This window comes from Bolinopsis microptera, chromosome 11 (assembly GCF_026151205.1).
Source record: "Bolinopsis microptera isolate Bmic1 chromosome 11, MBARI_Bmic_1.0, whole genome shotgun sequence".
Classification (NCBI taxonomy): domain Eukaryota; kingdom Metazoa; phylum Ctenophora; class Tentaculata; order Lobata; family Bolinopsidae; genus Bolinopsis; species Bolinopsis microptera.
Window position 1 is genome coordinate 16,399,401 of NC_087082.1, and position 22,051 is coordinate 16,421,451.

The 22,051-nt window shown below is 41.8% G+C and overlaps 2 protein-coding genes across 3 annotated transcripts in view; both read right to left on the reverse strand.

Annotated features, from left to right (window-relative positions):
* Positions 1-15,143, reverse strand: part of LOC134823163 (dual specificity protein phosphatase 2-like) — a 32,065-nt gene extending 16,922 nt beyond the window's left edge. Inside the window, exons 1-3 of one of the 2 annotated variants that reach the window (XM_063834513.1) lie at positions 14,950-15,143; positions 5,082-5,176; positions 1,852-1,966 (exon numbers count right to left, since the gene is read on the reverse strand). In XM_063834513.1, the coding sequence (XP_063690583.1) occupies positions 1,852-1,966; positions 5,082-5,176; positions 14,950-14,978 (239 nt within the window). In that variant the 5' untranslated portion in view covers positions 14,979-15,143. Of the gene's footprint in view, positions 1-1,851; positions 1,967-5,081; positions 5,177-7,454; positions 7,565-14,949 lie in introns of those variants that run through there. The other variant, XM_063834514.1, reaches the window with a different exon arrangement.
* Positions 15,144-19,262: 4,119 nt separating this feature from the next.
* LOC134823164 (uncharacterized) overlaps positions 19,263-22,051 on the reverse strand; it is a 32,427-nt gene continuing 29,638 nt past the window's right edge. Inside the window, exons 7-9 of the mRNA XM_063834515.1 lie at positions 21,347-21,490; positions 20,664-20,803; positions 19,263-20,521 (exon numbers count right to left, since the gene is read on the reverse strand). Coding sequence (XP_063690585.1) covers positions 20,432-20,521; positions 20,664-20,803; positions 21,347-21,490 — 374 coding nt within the window. The 3' untranslated portion in view covers positions 19,263-20,431. The remainder of the gene's footprint in view (positions 20,522-20,663; positions 20,804-21,346; positions 21,491-22,051) is intronic.

The following is a 22,051-nucleotide window of genomic DNA, read 5'->3' on the forward strand; positions in this document are numbered from 1 at the left end:
GCTGCGTCACACCCATATAGAAATTCATGGTACAGAGTTATAGTACATAGTTAAAAGTCTGGCCCCAGCGGTTTTGTACGTCTTGCTGTATGGAGAATATCTTAGCATATCTCTTTTAACAACACAGAAGTAATTTTGGAAAGGTAGGAACGCTGGTTCCGAAGCCTTTGCAATGACGAGAAGGACAACCGACCAGAGCGATCCTGTGTGTAGCGATGGAAACCACGTGATATTAACCTGACAACCAGGTGCACGCCACGTGACAATGGTCTGTCCGTGCACGTGCCGGACTGTCATAACACGTGCGGTATCTGTGGAATGCAGTGAGATGACGGTCATGCTGCACCACAAATAGTAAAATACACTGCGGCACACGCCCAGTTACCTTGTTCTACACAAACACTGTGTGTTAACAACAGGAATCCTTGCCAAGAATGGGAGTGACTTGTTTACCTTTAATTGACATAAACACTGAGGCAGAGTTAACCAGCTATAGTCCGGTTAATCGTTACAATCTAGTCCGGAAAAAAGCCATGTTTTCCAGGGAGGCGCGAGAAGAAGACTGTTTAGTGTTCACTTTCCGTTTAAAATAATAACAACTGTGTAGGATGCTACTTAATGATTGGTATTCTCTGCTATCTCACTAACCCCACCCAGCTTCAACACGTGACACAGTATGAACACGTGACTCCAAGGGGTTTGGACTCCGAACTAAGGGGTCTACAAAACAGACAGGCAGACGGACTACTCCATCAAACCAGACTCAATCCCACCCTTCACACGACCAACATTTTTAGTAAGTTTGGCCTATCACTTATCAGGATTGAGCTGGAGTTGGCCGAGCCATGTAGCCACTCTGTCACATTCCTGGCTAGCTGCCAGATTCCTGGCTAGCTGCCAGAGTTACACAGCAAGCTGCTGCAGTCCTGCATTCTGACAGCTCCCTCTCGATAACATACTAGAAAACCTGGGCGTAGTGAGTGGCCAGCATGCAGTCCTCGTGTGTAGCTGCAACTTCCACCCCACTTCACATGTGCGTGTGTGTGTGTGGGGTGGACTAAGTCCAGTACATTGTACATTTGTTGTACACACCATATGAACCTAAAGTGACAAGCATATTATAAACATGCTTGATGGAAAGTTCAGCAGCAGCCAGCTTTCTTCACCACATGTATATATACACAATGTGGGGGCGGCGTCTCATCGTGCGAGCTTCTATCTATTTTAAACCCCATCTTTTGAAGTTGGCATGGTACAAAAAGTAGAAGGTAAAGACTTTTGTTCAGGATTTAAACTGTTTGGTTAATGGTAATTGGTATGCCCTCAAGAATTTAAGGGAACCTTAATACCTATAATAACCTCTTTGAATATTTTTATTTGGTACGCTGAAAAACGTTTAAAAAGTCCTGTAAGGCTTTAAAAAGTTTACGTTCCTATTTTAAAGTTTGATAACAAATTTCGCGTTCAAATTTGGCAACGAGACGCGAAACCTTGAAAAGTAAAGTGACTTTAAGAGATTCCCAAAATACAGACCAACTTTTAAAATTATAATTCGTATCAGACAGCCGTCATTTAACATCCTGATTCCTGGCGCGGGCTGACCGCTGGTTTAGGCAGATTTAGCAGCGGTTAAGCTGACAAAAGAAATCAATCGTGAAGTTGAGATTATCCCTAAACTACGTGTATCATGGTGTTAAAGTTAATTTGAAGTATAAGTAAAGTAGAAAAGTGTAAAATTCAGACAAACAAACATACTAACATACAAACAAACAGACACACACACAAAAAACAAAAACACACATACAAACACACACACACACACACACACACCTACATACACACATTACACACCTGATGCTAAGTTTGTTTTTGACGTCCTGGCAGTTGGTGAGTCTTTCCACGCTGTAGCACCCGTTTTTACGGAGCCGTCGGAGCAACAGGGGCGGAACGTAGAGGTTAACCGAGCCTGGGAATACGCTTTTATACTCTCATTTTACAATGTGTACATTTCATACATCTGATTATATGTACATTAACACATGCTATGTATTCTATTATACGAATAAACGGCCGTTTTTACAAATATATATCATATATACAATATATGTTGTGTTATTATACATGGGGTGAACATGCGAACATTCTATGACAGAAATACTGCAACTTTTACGTTGAAACTAAGAAAATTTAAGGAAGATATTTTGTAGTAAAAGAAAATAAATTGGATGCTCGCAGAGCAGCTTTATTTGGTATAATTTACTTGGGGTGTTTGGAATTTGTGGCATTTTAAGCTGCTGAGTACTCTTGTTGTTCAGCTGTTGTGGCTGTAAAATGTGCACTGTGTGAACTTGGTAGAAAGAGCCGTGTGATATTGAAGTATATAATAATATGTTTCAAGTTGCTACTGTGTAAACATGATAATGAGTATTGTGAATATTATTGCGGTCAATACCAAAATGACAACGCAGCTGTTAATTAATTTGATAAACATGGTTTTGTGGAGGAGAATCGTGCAATAATATCCAAAACTACCATTTGACAGCTGGTCGTTTTGACAAACATTGTGAAGTTACAAATAAACATTGTGAAGTAATAAATAAATATATATATATATTTTGTAGCTGTACTCCTACACATTAAAAGTCGGTGTTGATTAGATCTTCGAAATAAGTCTTTGCATCATTTTATTAAACATCGTTATCTGAGATAAAATTGTTCTAAAAGCAACTGGAATATTCACAAATCTTTAAAATAACTTACAAACTAGGAAAGGAAAACAAGTCTTAGGAAGACGTACAAAACTATGTGACTTAAAACGGTACAAAACTAAAATATACTGATTAATAATCAAACGAAAAGAATGGCTGCGTACATTTTATCTAATCTATTAAAGATTAGTTTCTCAGAAAAAGCTAGATTTCTCTGAATCAAGCAGTAAAAATATATAAATAGTAATGAATATAACACGTCTCTGATAGCAATATTGTAAACTAAACACGGGTTAATAGGCTGAGATCATGTCAAATAAAATAAATAAACTAAACACTAAGCTCCAGCGGATTTAAAAAGGATGTGGTTACTATCGAGGGTGTTCATACCCCCATAACGCTCAAGGGTTTTCAATTGGGTCTGGTAGAACCCCTCTCTAGCTTCCATAGCCTTTTCCCTATCTGCTTGACTTATTTCAGGTTTAAATTCAAGAGCGTCCACTATAATAACAGAAAGGTGCGTACTAAGTGAAGAGTTATATAAGGCTACTGAACTAAAATCTAAATCATGATCAATATCTAAAAAGTGATTTACTAACTTACAACTTCTGATACCTTTCTTAATGTGGCTCTTATGATTAGAAAATCTCTTAGGGAGATTAGAAGTAGTATATCCTACATACGACTGTTTACAAGTTCTACACTCCATTAAATAAATAAGGTTATTACTCTGACAAGTTATATATTTAGTAATAGGGAAAACTTGTTTGGAATGGTGACTACTAAATTTGGAACAAGGGGACAGGAAACTTTGCTTACAAACATAGCATTTTCCACAGGCATGGCACCCTGCGTTGTCAGCCTCCCGAACAGCCGGCAATATTGCAGCGTCTGGTTCAAGAAATTGACTAGCAGTGGCTTCTCCATCTCTATCACTGCTTACAGTTCCACTAGCACGATACTTATTGTGTACAAGCATGCCACCGATAGTTTGATTCTTTCGGTGACTTACAAATACACTGTCAGCACGTACTAGCTTCTTCAAGGCTGGATCGAGATTAAGAAGGTGCTTATACTTGTGAATAATGCTCCCCATGTTGGGAAGTGCTGGATTCTGATCCATCACCATGGGTATTAGACAAGTAGTCGTCTCATCCTTATTTTTAGGGGCATACAAGTTTTTCCTATTGGTTATATCACTAAATTTGTTGAAAGCATCGTCTACAATACTAGAATGGTAACCACGGGCTACAAGGTAACCAGTATATACCTCCCTTTGCTCTAAGAAATTAGTGTCTTCACTATTGTTCTGCCTCACTCGCCTCGCCACACCATAGGGTATGTTTTTGAGAACATGGCTCCTATGACATGAGGTGGGGATGAGATAGCAGTGGGTGTCACTGGGCTTAGAGTAAAGTTTGGTATGAATAACATCGCCAACAGCATAGACATAGGTGTCTAAAAACTCAACACCATCCTTAGAGTAGTCGTAATTAAACACAAGGTCCGGATGGATACTATTGAGCCATTCCATAAATTGTAGAAGCTCCTCAACAGTACCAGGCCAGGCCATGTATATATCGTCACGCAACCTACCCCAGAATGCTGGTCTGTGTGGCGGACCATGTTCTAAATCTCTTTCATTAACTAAAATATCGATCTTATCCATTGCACAATCTGCATACTCACATGAGTTCTTAGGACCCATCGCCGCTCCACGCTCCTGACGGTATGTTATACCGTTGAACGAAGCTATGTTATAATCAAGAGTGATTTCTAGAGCACTAATAATGCATTCTGTACTGAACAATTGATCATAACTACTTCTTTCATTCAGGTGCTTGGTGCATTGTTGGATCCCCATATCCCTGGGGATATTGGTGAACATGTTGGATATATCTATGGCAACATGTATCACCTCCTTACCCAACAATATGGTGGACTCATTCAAGCTATCAATCTTCCTCAAAAAATGAGGGGTGTCAATAATTCTATAATCTAAAATAGCCTTCTTCAATTCGTATGCAGTCAGGGCAGATAGGTTCTCAATGTACGAACCACATCCAGTAGTAATCATCCTCCCAGGGTACAAAGGTGGCTTGTGGGCCTTGGGATTCAGGTACATATTACCAGGCTGGTTGAGCTCCGTACATGGAATAACCCACTCCCTGACCTTCTTAGACATACCTAATTCTTCTTTATACTTGACTGTCCAACATGAAATTTTATCAATTAATTCTGAAACTAAATCATCTACATTATTTACAATACTATATACAGATCTATCATTCAAATGTACACCTATTCGTTGAATATATTCTTCTATATATATATGCGAGAACAAACAAACAAACGAACAAACGAACCACCAACCTGTGACGTGGGACTGTCTGAAAGAAAGGAATGGGCGGGTATCGACAATAAGGGTGGGTTGAGCATGCTCCAGTAAATCTGACAGTTCGTCAATCCTGTAAAGATAGAGGTTATTAGAAATATTATTAGAAATTCTAAATAATTCTAAATAATACATCATCCCCAGAGAAGCATTAATATTTGCTACATGCCACAATTTATAAGAAAAGATTCAATTGAGCCGAATTGTTGGTCTGATCGATTAGACTTTTTAGGGTCATGTCATGGTCAAGTACAATATCTAATACACACAACACAAAGGTCTCTTAACGTCACGATGGTCGTCAGTCGTGAATAATGCAATGGTTACAGCTGGGTCTTCTACCACACCTTTCTGAGTGTTGCAACTTGCAACGATCAGTTACCACACCTTTCTGAGTGTTGCAACGATCAGTTACCACACCTTTCTGAGTGTTGCAACGATCAGTTACCACACCTTTCTGAGTGTTGCAACAATCAGTTACCACACCTTTCTGAGTGTTGCAACAATCAGTTACCACACCTTTCTGAGTGTTGCAACGATCAGTTACCAGAATTTTAACTTACATCATTTATAGACACTTATCTTATAAAAGAGCAGATGTAAAATTCCTGGCCTCACTAAGTCGTTACCAAATATCTCACAGCACTTTGTGTCGCAACAGCAACTGGTTGTTATGTTGTAACCCCTGCCTCACAACTCAGCCACAAGTGAAATTATGTTTGTTGTTTAACTTGCATACTTTAAGTTATAAAAACAGGGCCGTTCACCTAACATTCAGCTACAGTACACAGCGGAGGGGCACACATCCGTATCCAAACACACACATTTACACTGGCCCAACTGTCAAAATCACGTCTATTTTAACAAATAATCTAGACTATTTCAGTTTTCGCGGCTGTATTTTGAACAGGAAGCGTTGAATCTGCACTCGCTTCTCACACTGGCCAGGTTTCCGCGACACGGACACCACGTACGAGCATGTTTCCATGGAAACGCAGAGTCGCCATGTCAGGCAGAGTAACTACATTGCTGACTGTTTAACAGGACCTATCTATAGTTATTGTTGGGTGGGACCTGTCTGGGGTTGTTATAGTCTGTAGTTTTATATAGAGCGTGTGTCAGGGTGTTGTTAAAATGTTGTGAAACTACTCTGGGGACCCGTCCTAGGGACGTGGAGGGGGGGCACTGTTCGGGTTACTGGGTTATATTATGGGTTACTGGGTTATATTATGGGTTACTGGGTTATTATGGGTTATTATGGGTTATTGGATTGAGAGCACAGATAGGGAGATAAGGGTTAGAAAGGGAAAAGCGTGGGGTGCCCTACATAGACTGAAGGATATCTGGAAATCCAAACTCTCAAAGAGCCTAAAGATTAGATTGTTCATAGCGGCTTGTGAATCAGTACTGCTCTACGGATCAGAAACCTGGACACTGACAAAGGCTCAAGAGAAACGTTTGGACGGGACATACACAAAGATGTTGCGTATGGTGCTGGGTATCTCATGGAAGGACAAGGTCAGCAATATAACTTTGTATGATAGCCTCCCAAGGCTGTCAAACAAGTTACGAAGCAGGAGATTAAAAATGGCGGGACACTGCATCCGACATCCTGAGCTACTTGCCAGTGATTTAGTCTTATGGGAACCTACGCACGGTAGAGCACAGCAAGGCCGACCAAGACAAAGCTACTTGTCTATGTTACTGAAGGAAGTTGGGACAAACTCTAAAGAGGAACTGCGAACCCTGATGCGGGACAGGGATATATGGAGGGGGTTTTCTGGCGTAGATCGGACTTAGCTCCGACATAGTAGTATAGTAGTAGTAGTAGTAGTATGGGTTATTATGGGTTATTATGGGTTATATTATGGGTTATTATGGGTTATTATGGGTTATTATGGGTTATTATGGGTTATTATGGGTTATTATGGGTTATGGTGGGGTTGTGAAACAAGATGTGTCACGTGGTGTATTGTGTCACGTGATGTGATGTTGTTTGAGGATATGAAGACAAATACAACAAGATTTGAGCTAAAACACCATGTGATATGTGTCCAGAACCCCAATAAAACTAGTGATAGATCATATCAACGATTTCTAAAATCAGAGGACCATACACCAGCCATATACTGATACAGTTGCTAACGATAAGATAAAACCCAATTGATAGACAGATTGTTCCAATTGATGACCAATATGGACAAAAGTTTCAACATTTCTTGTACAAACTTTTCTTAAAGATGCAAGTATGAAGTGGACTTCAAATGAACAATAAACAATCCATAACATCAAAAGTTCTGACGAATAATTAGCTACCATTTGGTGTGGAGACCGACAGGACAACAACTAACCTCATTTTCAACGCCACACTTGATCAAGAAGTCAATAGTAGATTTCAATAGTAGATGTCAATAGTAGATGATGCGGGGGCACTTTTAACAATCTGAGACTTGTGATAGCTAAACAGAGCAGTTATGGTTACAATATGAAGAAAACTGAAGTTAAAGCAATTAAAATATCACAAATACTAAACAGCTGTAAAAGTCAGTATTTGTTCACAGTAAAATACTAAACATTAAATAATATACTCCCTCTAATACTCTAACTAACAATATGATAAAATGGAGAACAGGAAGAGTGAATGGCGAACTAGCTGTAGGAGCACGTGGGCGCTAGCACGTGGGCGCTATCAGGCTCGGAGAAATAGGGTAGAATATTGTAGGTATATATTTTATAGAATATTGCATCATAAATGGCAAGCATTTTGCTGCACTACTACTCTGTAACACATCACCTAATTGGCCCCACCCTGCGACCAGAGAGAGAGCGAGAGAGAGAGAGAGAGAGCAGCCAATCAGAAAGTTGAACTGTTGAAGTTGTTGTCCAATCAGAGGACAGAACAGCTGTTGTCGCTGTCCAATCACAGAGCGTGAGAGCTAATGTTGCTATCCAGTCAAATTACAAAAATGACTTAACGATTTTCAATTTAAGGGCGTGATGTTTTGCAGCAGATTGAATGCAGAATCGTTAGATAAGAAGCTCTAATTAGGAACCAAGAAAAGGAAGGATTTACGCAACGTCTGCAGTGAGACTGACCTACTTAAAAGACAATTTTAGGAGGAGTGACTTTCAGATCCACTGTTGGGCAAATATAAGTCTGCATCATAGGCTCCCAGTTCAACTCACGTGACACATGTGATCTTCCAATCACAGAGTACTTCCTGCACACACGTGACCTCGCCCCTCTACACACGTGACCTCGCCCCTGCACACACGTGACCTCGCCCCTCTAGTTGCATGGGAAATTGCGCAAGGCACTCTGCTTCTAAAACCAAGCGGAAGCACTTACTCACTTATTAGGTACAGTCACGAATTTTTATTTATCAGGGATGCCAAATCAGGTGTGCCAAATCAGATATGCCAATTCAGATATATCAAATCAGGTGTGCCAAATCAGATATGCCAAATCAGATATATCAAATCAGGTATGCCAAATCAGGTGTGCCAAATCAGATATGCCAATTCAGATATATCAAATCAGGTATGCCAAATCAGGTGTGCCAAATCAGATATATCAAATCAGATATATCAAATCAGGTATGCCAAATCAGGTGTGCCAAATCAGATATGCCAAATCAGATATATCAAATCAGGTATGCCAAATCAGGTGTGCCAAATCAGATATGCCAATTCAGATATATCAAATCAGGTATGCCAAATCAGGTGTGCCAAATCAGATATGCCAATTCAGATATATCAAATCAGGTATGCCAAATCAGGTGTGCCAAATCAGATATGCAAAATCAGATATGCCAAATCAGGTATGCCAGACCTGTTAAAATGATATGAGCGTTATATCGAGAGGGGGACAGCATCTAAATTGGTTACACACCACGACCCAACATGGTATCTTATTACAGGTCCCTCACAAAATCTCACACCCTCTCTCTCCACCATCCTTACTCTGACCACCACCCATTTCAACAGTCTGCAATAAGAATCAAGGAGTAAAACTGTAAATATGTTTTGAGACTAAGTAATATGTAAAGAGACTAAGTTTTAAGAGAAGAACAACAAAATGTATAGACTAAGAGAGGGCTAGCACGTTAAGTGCACATCATTATATGGTCTGTTGCTCGCTGGCTAGCTTCCAACTCAACACAGCAGGACCTTCCTATTTTCCCTTCTTATTATTATGTATCTAGTTACAAGAATTCATTTAACTGAAGTGAAAACTGAAAAGTTGGCCCTGATCTCATGGTGATCCTTATGTTTATGTTGAGAAATTCCGGTGGTTTCATGTCTCAAGCTGACATATCTACCCGGTTTTAACTACCGGTATATACCAACCAGTTGACAAGTTCAGCCAGTCCTACAGCCAGTCTTACAGCCAGTCTTACAGCCAGTCTAACGACTTTAACTAACTTAACTTTTCAGAAAAACGTCCCGAGTTATTAACAAACTGAAAGAACAAGGAGAGACAGGACGAAAACACAAAAGTTAGCTCACAATCTGAAGGCAGACTAGGGTGGGAGACTGTCAAAACCCGGGGGAGTGTTTTAATTATTTCGTACAGTTTTGGCTAGGTCATAAAAACACTGGGGTTCCTGGAGTTGTTAATGCCTTATATGGTAGTGAAACAGATCGCACCTTCAGTAATAATAGAGCAAACATCATCGGTGGAATAACCTTGCTTGTTGATATCTGTTGGTCACGTGCAGGTTTGACAGATCACGCCTGGGCTGGCATTCATTAGAAGTTGTGGAACTGTTTGTAACACTTTATTTAGTTCTGACTTATTAGTACCTTAGATCATTTCAGATGTTAGGAAGTGTTCAGATTTGAGCATTGCGAGCTGGGTACATAGTTTCTCCTAGTTCATTTAGTTTTGCTAAGTCCGACTACAAACAGCAACAACAAAAAGAAGTCCGACTACCGAAATGTTAACCCCGGACTCCGGGGTAACATAAATAGATATTATTTAATATTTACTCAAAATAGTACGATCTAAAAACCTAGAATCTTCCAGAGAGAGAGAGAGAGAGAGAGAGAGAGAGCAATGATTTAAGAGGTGCCATAGCATAGCTGATATTAACATCCTAGTGGCTAGTTACCAAAACAGAACATTTGCGCTTAAAACCAACTAACAAATATAGTGTTACACAACACTGATAACAGTAGCTTATGGAATGTATTTAATTCCAGCCCCAATGAGATATAACGTGTGTAAAATACACATCACGTGACTTTAAGTCACGTGGTCTGTACAAGACTTACACTCACCACGTCACGTGCTATAGTTGCTATAATTCTACTTTTTATACCGAGTCTGCCAGCTCACACTCTCACGTACACACGTACTATTCTGTGTAGATGTGACGTGGTGGTACTCAGACTGTGTATTTGAGCTACTAGTAGCTGAAGAATTGTCTGTATTGATAGATACAGACATCTACATTCTACGATGTGCATCCTATCTGTGTACAGTATATCCTACTGTAGACAACTACACGTCTAGATCCTACTGTAGACGATACCGTAGACAAGAAATAAATTATATAGCTGTAGAAGCTGTAAGTTGGGCGACACTACAAAAACAAATATTTCTTTCAACCATTCGTTATAGCAACAATGGGTTATTGATAAGTTAATTAAGATAGGGCGTGGCCACTTTAACTTTTAAATAGTTTCATCTACCCTAATTGCCAAGATATAATATTAATTAACAATAAATTACAAAGCACTGACAACATATCAATAAAGGAGGAGAATAAAGACAGAAGGCAGAGCACATGCTAACAGAAAACAGACCCCAGTCTGGTCCTGGTCCCTACAAGTCTTACAGTTAAACATCCTAACAATAACGATAATGAGCCGCGCACCTTGTCTCCCTGGTAACCCGGCACACACCCCTCATCTAATGTAATCAACCTAATGTCAAACTAGATATCATTAGGTAACAGTAAATTGGGGAGTGGCTCTGTCAGACCAGCTTATTTCCTTGATTGCAATACGAGATATATAATATAATACGGTCACCTTGCTAATGGAGACAGGTATTAGCCAGCTTGGTTACTAGGTAACATGTATTAGTGTAGTGGTGTCACTGGTGGTAATCGGGATGGTTGCTAGGTAACGGACTGGTTGCTAGGTAACGGACTGATTGCTAGGTAACGGACTGGTTGCTAGGTAACGGACTGATTGCTAGGTAACGGACTGGTTGCTAGGTAACGGACTGATTGCTAGGTAACGGACTGGTTGCTAGGTAACGGACTGATTGCTAGGTAACGGACTGGTTGCTAGGTAACGGACTGGTTGCTAGGTAACGGACTGATTGCTAGGTAACGGACTGATTGCTAGGTAATGGACTGGTTGCTAGGTAACGGACTGGTTGCTAGGTAACGGACTGATTGCTAGGTAATGGACTGGTTGCTAGGTAACGGACTGATTGCTAGGTAACGGACTGATTGCTAGGTAATGGACTGGTTGCTAGGTAACGGACTGGTTGCTAGGTAACGGACTGATTGCTAGGTAACGGACTGATTGCTAGGTAACGGACTGGTTTGATAAACTGTGTAATGAATTACACCAGATTGGACCTGCTTACCTGATAGGCTGATCAAATCACTAGCAGTGGGCTGGCATTGCACGTCAAATTTAAAGGCAACTGGAAATAGAATTAATATTACTATGTCAATGTATATTGTATATGTTTTGTTAACAGGGTTTAGACCCTTATATTATCATGATAATAATCATAGAGGTAGGCTTCAGAAAGTTATAGATCTAAATATTAGGACTAGGTTAAAATAATACAAATAGTTCAAATACCATTGAACACCTAACTATATCAAAGTATAAGAAAGTTTTGCAGTTGAGCACTATTAATCCACAAAGTATACGGAAAGTTAAGCTAATGAATAAGGGTGTTACCCGATTTAATACGCTGATTAAAAGACTTGATATTATGCGAGAGTACTATCCCGTCACCTAGTAACCAGCGAGAGTGCAAGTCACGCGACCCGAGTGTAGTCACGTGATAATGTTATATCTACTTTGCAGTGGGTGCGGTCGCTGGGTGAAGTGAACAAACCATCCTGTTTTAAAGCTTATGATTGTTAGGTATTATAAACTTAACAATTCTGGCTCCGAAATAGTTTATTTAACTTTAATACATGTTCAGATTCTTGTGTCACCTCCACAACCCCACTCCTTATCAAATACCATAAAATGTGAAATAAACACAGCCAGAATCCACAGCTGTTAACCACCACATACCGACCATTCAAGGAAACTAGGATACTCCGAACTAGAATTGACGATCAACTTCTTACAGCTTACCTAGAATAGGTACTGAAAGTTCTGGATTACTACCCGTCTCAGACAGCAAAGTAGTGATATGTTTATATGTATTTTATCTTAAACTACAATCCCATTAAAATATTCTCTTCAAGCTGAATCTCCTATTTAAAAAGAGTCGAAGGAAAAATTTAATGATTGAAACTGTCGAGAACTGTAAAGAGCTTGCAATTTATGGGATACACTATGTTCAACCTGTAATAACTACGGGCGACTTATACGAACAAATTGAAGGCTTGCACGGCACCCACAACCTCACTGTTCCTAGAAACGGTCAGATCTCCCGAATAGGTTCTCACATTATTCACTCACGTACTCTAATATTCAACTATTTATAATGCCTGGTACGGAAAATGAACTACGCAGCTTGAATACTCTTATCCTACAATATCCAAAATTATCCTACAATACCCAACAATGTCCTACAATATCCAACAATGTCCTAAAATATCCTACAGTATTTCAGCACTAAAACAAATGTAGTTTTTACAGAGACAGAGGGTGTGGTCGCCAGCTAACAACTCTGATTACACATCACTTATCACCGAATTATAGGAATTATGGTTCGTTTACACTAACTCTGCGCTCTGGTCGGTCTAAAATCCTGGTTCTTCTGTGGAAACTAAGCTCACTTACTAACGAAAACCCTGGAAAATTAGGTCACTAAATAACTAAAACCCTGGATAATAAGGTCACTAAATAAATAAAGCTAATTTAGTTTACTAGTGCGAAAACTAAGCTCCATAACTAAAATCCTGGTTCTTAAGCATATTGACTAATTAAAACCCTGGAAATAAGGTCACTAACTAACTAAAACTAGTTTACTATTGCGAAAAAAAGCTACATAACTAAAAGCCTGGTACAAGTCTAGAAACTAAACTAGTCGTTGTTGTGTAACATTTCAGCTGATTATTGTAGGCTTCACGGACCACGTCTCAAAAGGGTTTTTCTCTCTTTTCAAAGGGGTTTTCTCTCTTTTCAAAGGGGTAAGTTCTCAAAGGAGGATACCTTTGATCTGTCAGCTAGAACCTTTGTACGGGTCTTTGTTAACGTTAACGGGTCTAAAATCTCATTACTTGCACACCTTATGGTAATCCTTGTAATAAGAGATACGTATCAAATTATTGCATCACATACATACAACGTAAATTTGGTGCATGTTTTAAGACACAGCAATATTAGGATTGTTCGGTACAACGATCACTACACCCCGTGTTGGAAGTGTTGCTGAAGCACCAGGTAGCGGCTCACCTCGCACTGTCGCCGGTAAAACCGGTTCACGCACTATGTTACGACAACACTTTATTACGACAGACTATAGCCCCACCCTGAACCTTAACCCTAACCCTAACCCTCACCCTCACCCTATTCCGAACCCATTACATGAAAACCTTGTCGAAATATAGTGCGCTCACCGTAATACCAATCCCTATTTACACTGCTATTTGAAACAGATAGCCAAAATAAAAGTTAAACGAACACATATTGCTGTCCAATGTCCTAAACAATTAATCCTACTGAAAAGGCAGCATCTACTGAAGTAGCACAGATGTACTGTGGTAGCAAACATGTACTGATCCCCCCTCAAAATAAAACAAGATAAGGAAATTCTCAGCATACAACATAATTAAAAACCACATTCCCGCTGCATACCAAGGAAGATAAGGCGAGTAGCGAATTGGTATACAGCTAATTACGCTAACAACTTTACCCACTTATAATGTGAATTACACAAGGGGCGTGGCCGCTCTAGGAGCACTGGGTGTATATATTACACCTAACTAGATAGTAGGAAGTTAAACTTCCCACCGGGCTGAGAAATATCGTGTAAGAGATATATATATAAAGTGGTGAATTCCTGAGTGTATTAGTACATAGAGAGGATGGGATACATGTATACTATGCGAATAATAGTGATTCACAAAACGGAGAGGAGTCAGGTGTATTGTTCTCTTATTTGATTACATTTGTTGTGGTGGTTTAAACTTGGGTTGGCATCAAGAATGCAATGTGACAAAGAGCAGGTGTTGCCCACAAAAATACGATTCTTAAAACAATGTTTTAACGATTATATAGACTGTGAAGATGTCAGACAGTAAATTATTATTATTATCGTTTTGTTGTCGAGAATAAAACGTTTAAACGACACAAACCTCTGACAAAACCCGGACAAAATCATGGTTACTGACTCTCGGAAATGAAACTTCGACGACAGGGAAGTTAAAAGACATGAATAACGTAACTGTCGGGTGAGCGGTCTTGTAATCAAACCGTATAGCGGTTGTCCAGGAAGCCAGATAATGATTGAATCGCGGCGAGGAAGCTGGTGAATCTAAATACATGGGTTGGTCGTGCAACTCAACGGTGATCTTATTGACAACGTGGACTATGAACAATGTATGTTGAAATTAACATAGTTTTGAATGGCATGTAACAAATAGCGAACATACAGGACACAATATGCCCAATGTACTGATCCAGACTTACCTGATGGAGTCCGCTTCAAAAGAACGCATCTCGGGATGAAACGGAAGTACAAACGAAAGTTATGCAACAAAAGTGAGATGAGTTAGAGCAAGCAGATGATCGGTAAAATAAGCAGCTAAAATACACGACACAAAAAAGTGGGGTGGTGTAAAAAGTAGCGCTAGCTAGTAAAGGAAATGTGTGACCTGCCTACTAACAATTATCCCTAACTTGGTAAAATATAACGCGCGCTCCACTGGATTAAGGTGGAGAGCTAAGATGTCACGTGCCCACGTGACTACGTGTCACGTGATTGACCCGCGCCAAGGTCGAGCGTCCAGCGGTCAGATCACGTGCCCACGTGACAACGTGTCACGTGGTTGAGTACGAACACGTGACGCGTCCTTGCTTAATATCTGTATCAGGAGAGAGTGCGCTCCAAACAGCAGCCTATTGGTACTTCCTAGCAATAACCACGTGACTTCTCCCAGTCCAATGGGGCACCAAGAAATGGCATGGTAACCAGTGGCTGCCCTAAAAACTCCAAAACTGCCAGTGAGAGGGGCGGAAGCTGAACACGTGACGTTACTAATTGAACGACCTGTATCCCTCCCTGTTGCTCTATTTACTCAGCTCTGATCTCAAAGAAGCCAGGGGAGTGCAAGACACTGAGAACTGCTGGCAGCTACACCAAAACATGCTCACACCTCGTGACCCACCACGCGGTATGTCATGTGACTCCGCCCAACACGATATCTTAGTGACAGGTAATAAGGATATTGGGTAATACCTAAACTGCACAGTGCAGCAGGCTATGACACAATGAGAAATAGCGCAGGGTATGCAGCAGCAGCGCTGAGATGGAGTCATGGCTCGACCAGGCTGGGCGTGGACTGTACGGTGTTAAAAAACCCCGCATAATTGCAAAACTTCACCGTGTTCATTTTATTATAGAGTGGCATGGAATCCGTACGTTAACAATTAGTTGATAGTGTCATGGAAGTGATAAACCTTTCGTCAAATTGAAAGGAGAAGTGTTTTGTACTTCAGTTCGGTATGCGGCCACCCCGTGAGGCGTGGACTCGGCTAGTTAGACAGCTCCCCGACCGGCTGGTTGTCATGGCAACGGGAGGTCAGTGGGAGTTGTCGAACAGAGGTGTGGGCTCTCTGACATTCATCTACTTTCTGAAGAAAGCTTCTCAATCAGACAGACTAGAATGAATTTGACAGGTCAAGTTGTGAGGTAACAATAAAGCCGCCAGACTGACTGGTAACAGGGGGTGGACTGGTAGGGCGGGGGTGGACTGGTAGGGGGGGGGGGGGGGTGGACTGGTAACAGGGGGTGGACTGGTAGGGCGGGGGTGGATTGGTAACAGGGGGTGGACTGGTAGGGCGGGGGTGGACTGGTAGGGGGGGGGGGTGGACTGGTAACAGGGGGTGGACTGGTAGCAGGGGGTGGACTGGTAACAGGGGGTGGACTGGTAACAGGGGGTGGACTGGTAAGGGGGGTGGACTTGTAGGGGGGGCTGGACTGGTAACAGGGGGTGGACTGGTAACAGGGGGTGGACTGGTAACAGGGGGTGGACTGGTAGGGCGGGGTGGACTGGTAGGGGGGCGGGGGTGGATTGGTAACAGGGGGTGGACTGGTAGGGGGGCGGGGGTGGACTGGTAACAGGGGGTGGACTGGTAGGGCGGGGGTGGATTGGTAGGGGGGGTGGACTGGTAACAGGGGGTGGACTGGTGACAGGGGGTGGATTGGTAACAGGGGGTGGACTGGTAGGGCGGGGGTGGACTGGTAAGGGGGGTGGACTGGTAACAGGGGGTGGACTGGTAACAGGGGGTGGATTGGTAACAGGGGGTGGACTGGTAGGGCGGGGGTGGACTGGTAGGGGGGGGGTGGACTGGTAACAGGGGGTGGACTGGTAGGGCGGGGTGGATTGGTAACAGGGGGTGGAATGGTAGGGCGGGGGTGGACTGGTAGGGGGCGGGGGTGGACTGGTAACAGGGGGTGGACTGGTAGGGCGGGGGTGGATTGGTAACAGGGGGTGGACTGGTAGGGCGGGGGTGGACTGGTAGGGGGGGGGTGGACTGGTAACAGGGGGTGGACTGGTAGGGCGGGGGTGGATTGGTAACAGGGGGTGGACTGGTAGGGCGGGGGTGGACTGGTAGGGGGGTGGACTGGTAACAGGGGGTGGGCTGGTAGGGCGGGGGTGGACTGGTAACAGGGGGTGGACTGGTAGGGGGGCGGGGGTGGATTGGTAACAGGGGGTGGATTGGTAACAGGGGGTGGACTGGTAGGGCGGGGGTGGACTACCTACCTTGGGTACCTTGGGTTCGTTTCGGGCTAGCACGCCCAGGCCAAGACATCTTGCGTCTCCACCACCGGTGTCTCCGTTATCATGTCTTGCTCACAGCCCATTCCAAGATTGAATTGCCATTAGCCCCTGTATATCCAGGGGTAGGAGGGGTGTCGGGGACGGTATGAAGAAAGCGATCAAGTGCTGCCTTGAATTTTGGCAAGGTTGGGATAGACTTGATGTCGTGAGGCACAACGTTATACAAAGCAGAGGCCACTGAAGGGAAAGAATGGAACCTCATGGTGTTGATGCTTTTGTATTTTGATCCGCCAAGAGGACGAAGACATGTAACTCCTCTTCTATGAGAGTGTTGGAAAGAAATGTTTACACTGTTGGGAATCTCACCGTAGTAAATTTTCCAGACAAGGATGATCATGTACCTCTCGCGGCGGCGCTGTAGGGAGTAGAGATCAAGCTGCTTCAGGCGCTCCCAGTAGCTAAGATGCTTGTATCCTGCTATTTTCGCAGTGAATGAGCGTTGGATCGACTCAATCATGATTATGTCACACTGCAGGTGAGGCGACCAGAGAGCACAACAATACTCGGTAATAGAGCGGACGTATGTCTTGAAGAGCATCAGCATCGTGTCTTTGTCTCTGGTAGAGAAAGTTCTCAGTACCCATCCAGCTTTGCTCGCTGCCTCAGAGGACTTTCTTGTGATGTGTTGACGCCAGGAGAGATCACTGTCAACATACACACCGAGATCTTTCACGACATCATCAGAAGATATCGATGCACCAGATGGTAAAATGTAGGGTTTCTTTAGCTCAGGGTTCTTACCATGCTGGAGAAGTTGGAATTTACTTTCGTTTAGCTCCATGTTGTTTGCTACTGCCCATCGCACTACTGCACAGAGATCTTCCTGGAGACATTTGCAGTCGGACGGGGAGCTGATGTTTTTGTGGAGCTTGGAGTCATCAGCAAACACTTTTACTTTGCAATGTTTTACAACTAGGAACAGGTCGTTGATATACAAAATAAATAGCAGTGGGCCTAACACAGTGCCCTGTGGTACCCCACTTAGGGGGGTGGACTGGTAACAGGGGGTGGACTGGTAGGGCGGGGGTGGATTGGTAACAGGGGGTGGACTGGTAGGGCGGGGGTGGACTGGTAGGGGGGCGGGGGTGGACTGGTAACAGGGGGTGGACTGGTAGGGCGGGGGTGGATTGGTAACAGGGGGTGGACTGGTAGGGCGGGGTGGACTGGTAGGGGGGGGTGGACTGGTAACAGGGGGTGGACTGGTAGGGCGGGGGTGGATTGGTAACAGGGGGTGGTCTGGTAGGGCGGGGGTGGATTGGTAACAGGGGGTGGACTGGTAGGGCGGGGGTGGACTGGTAGGGCGGGGGTGGACTGGTAACAGGGGGTGGACTGGTAACAGGGGGTGGACTGGTAACAGGGGTGGATTGGTAACAGGGGGTGGACTGGTAACAGGGGGTGGACTGGTAGGGCGGGGGTGGATTGGTAACAGGGGGTGGACTGGTAGGGCGGGGGTGGACTGGTAGGGCGGGGGTGGACTGGTAACAGGGGGTGGACTGGTAACAGGGGGTGGAAAATTGAAAATAGGAAAGTTGTACACGTATGACCACGCCCAAATCGACCGGAAATCGCTAAAATCACTGTGAATTAAGTAGGTCAGCATTACTTTTCGTAAATATTATGGTTTATTTTTTGACCGAAATTATGAAGGAAAAAAAACTGCCAGATTCGTCTCCTGTGGGCATAATCAGGGCCGGCAAGCTTAGGGCCGAACAGATTGACGAGAAATAATTTATGTACTGTCTGACAAATTGAAGGGTGTGAATTTTTGAGCTACTGACAAATTTTTTTAAACGTCTCAATTTTCGTACCACCTCAGTTTTCGTACCACCTCAAATTTCGTACCACCACAATTTTCGTACCACCACAATTTTCGTACCACCAGTTTTAATTAGACGATGGTTCATGGTATGATATGAACACCACAAGTGAAACACGATATTATGATTGATCAAATTGTAAAATAATTAGAAAATGTGACTCACGAATTTGAGATAACATTCAATTTGATCGCAGCATTGCAAAAAGCGAGAAGCTCAATGACAATAAAATCACCAAAACATCATCTTCTAAACTTTTGATGTCTGTGGGGGTACGGGGTTACTTTGACAAAAGTAGCCCCCTCCTCCCCTCACTACATTCTAACTCTATCAATAGTCTGAGGAGCATTTGTTAGCTTCGCTGAATCCTGACTTTAAAAGCGCTGCTTCCAATAAAGCTAGTGGTAGCTGGTTCTACACTAATGCTCGCACAACCTCGCAAAGGATTCCCAATTAAATAACACAGGTGTTTGTTGATGCGTTTACTCTTTATGACTAATCAGTAATCAGTAAAAATATGTTGTCACGTACCAAGTTGTCACACACAAAGTCCTGATCCCATATGTTTACAGACATTGTCAGCAAGTTTAACAGCAATCACCGTACAATGAAAATATCAAAGAAAATCGGCGGTTTATAACGGCAATTAAATTAAAGTTTTCCTCAAAACATTTTACCGCTTGTACGCGTGCTTTCTCAAAGCATGCCATCAGGTGTCAGTTTTTTACTTGCAAGGGTGTAATTGCAACTCAAACTTGAACGAAACATTTAATTACAAAATAAGCTCTATTTTTATAATATAAACGTGATTAAGGCACAGCAAACATGAGGAGGTGAATTGCTTAAAAATGATTAATTATATACGAAAAATGTTTAAATTTTAATCAAATACATAAAAATAGGTCTCGAGGATCAAATTCAACGTTGCCTTCTACATTTTATAACAAGTCCATTTTACTTCGGTGAATAATAAACAAGATCAAATAAACGAGGTAAAATAATCAGCAAAGTAACAAATAAACGGTAATATCACAGTACAGCAGACGGTTTCAAATACAAAGTCGCAAATTTCAGTCAGCAGGCTACAAGATAATCATACAATTACACAATCATACAATTACATAATCATACAATTATATAACCATCTTATCATCTATTGAATGAACAATTCAGTTAACTAATAATAATGAACTATCTTCACAAACATGACGTGTACAACCAACACTGGGTTCGAATGTCATTTTCGACGGTAATCAGTTTGGGAATGTAATAGTTCAATGATGAGCAAGCTTAGGGATGCTTTAGGTAGGGGTCTTTTGATGCGAGGGAGTCCCTAGAGCTGTGGATACTTTTCAAGTAATCTAATAAATAGTCAGAACTCTGAAAGTATGTAGGTTGTGAATTTAACTTGCGTCTTAGTTAGAGCAGCATGATACCAAACATTTTCTTCTATTAAATGTTACAAAAGTGGCGAAATTGGCAAATATTTCTCACTCAAACCGCTAATGATTTCAATTATTACCTTGTGATTGCAGCGACAGTGATTTTCCTTACACCCGGTTTCTTTGATCTTTTTGAGCTTGGCATCTGAGCTAGCCAGATAGATTTGTAGAGTGAAGCCCATGATTGCTAATATCACAAAGAATGAAAATATCACAATGTCTGAAATTAAGGAGTCATTAGCGTTTGGTAAACATTAGAGATTAACATTATCATTTTATTGTCGGCAGTCACTTTATGTTTAAACCTTTCAATAGTTTAACCTTGTTGTTTTTTACCGATGAAATACTATGGTATTCTATTGCTTTTTTAAACACCGTTTCATTTAAAACAGTCTTGGAAGTTCGCGTTTAATTTATAAGTTTAAACACATGTGCGCGCGCGTCGAGTTTTACCGCGCGCAGCAAATACGATTTCTTATTTTGTTAGGAATATTCTTTCGCGCGTTCCTATAACTTTATAATTCATCAAATTTTAGCAAGCAAACTAGCGGAATAAATAATTTAATAGTTCACCTTACAGGAGAATTCTATCAAGCATTAATCTCATTATTGAATCCTAAATTTAGTCTAAAATGTGCCTCCCATGTTGAAATGTAATAAGAAGACAGCTTGATACTGAATAACCATTAATAATTCACAATTATTTTTAAAACAAGAATTAAACAAAACAGAAAAAATACCAAAAATACCAAGATAAACAAACCATATAGAGTGTAGATTCTGAAGAAGTTAGGATGATGCCCGTGCGCAGTTCCCATGCCAAACTCATCTCGGATGTGATCTTGTATCTGCACGATTAACACTTCAATTCCACCACTGAAGTTCGTCTGAGCGAAATAGTCCACCGCTGAGAAATGATAACCGTTTAGAAGTGATTATTATGCTCAGTTACTAGATCACTATACTAGATTAGTGGATAGAAAATATTATACCAGTTCCACGTTAGTCGATGTTAAGAATGAGAAATGTTTCATGGGAGGGTTTCACAGGACTAAACCAACTGTCTGATAATTGGACACATTCAGTGTTCACATTTTATTACTAAGATACGTCAATCGGAATAAACGTTCGAAAATTCGAGAAACTACTTGTTGAACGACCAGTCTGTTTACTATATTTTCATTTCTCCTCGTCTGTTTATCAGTATTTACTATTTAGTACGGTATATACTAAAATGAACATGATTACTGTAGGCTATTATCGAGGTATGGTGTTATTATTTATATGCCATTTTCAACAGTCTACATTGACACTATACGTACAGACATTGCTGTCTAGAAAGACACATTCTTACAGACAAGCTTGAAAACAAAATCTTCGGAAACTTCAGTTCAGATTGAGAGTTCGGATTGAGAGTTCGGACGACTGAGAGTTCGGACTGAGAGTTCGGACTGAGAGTTCGGACTGA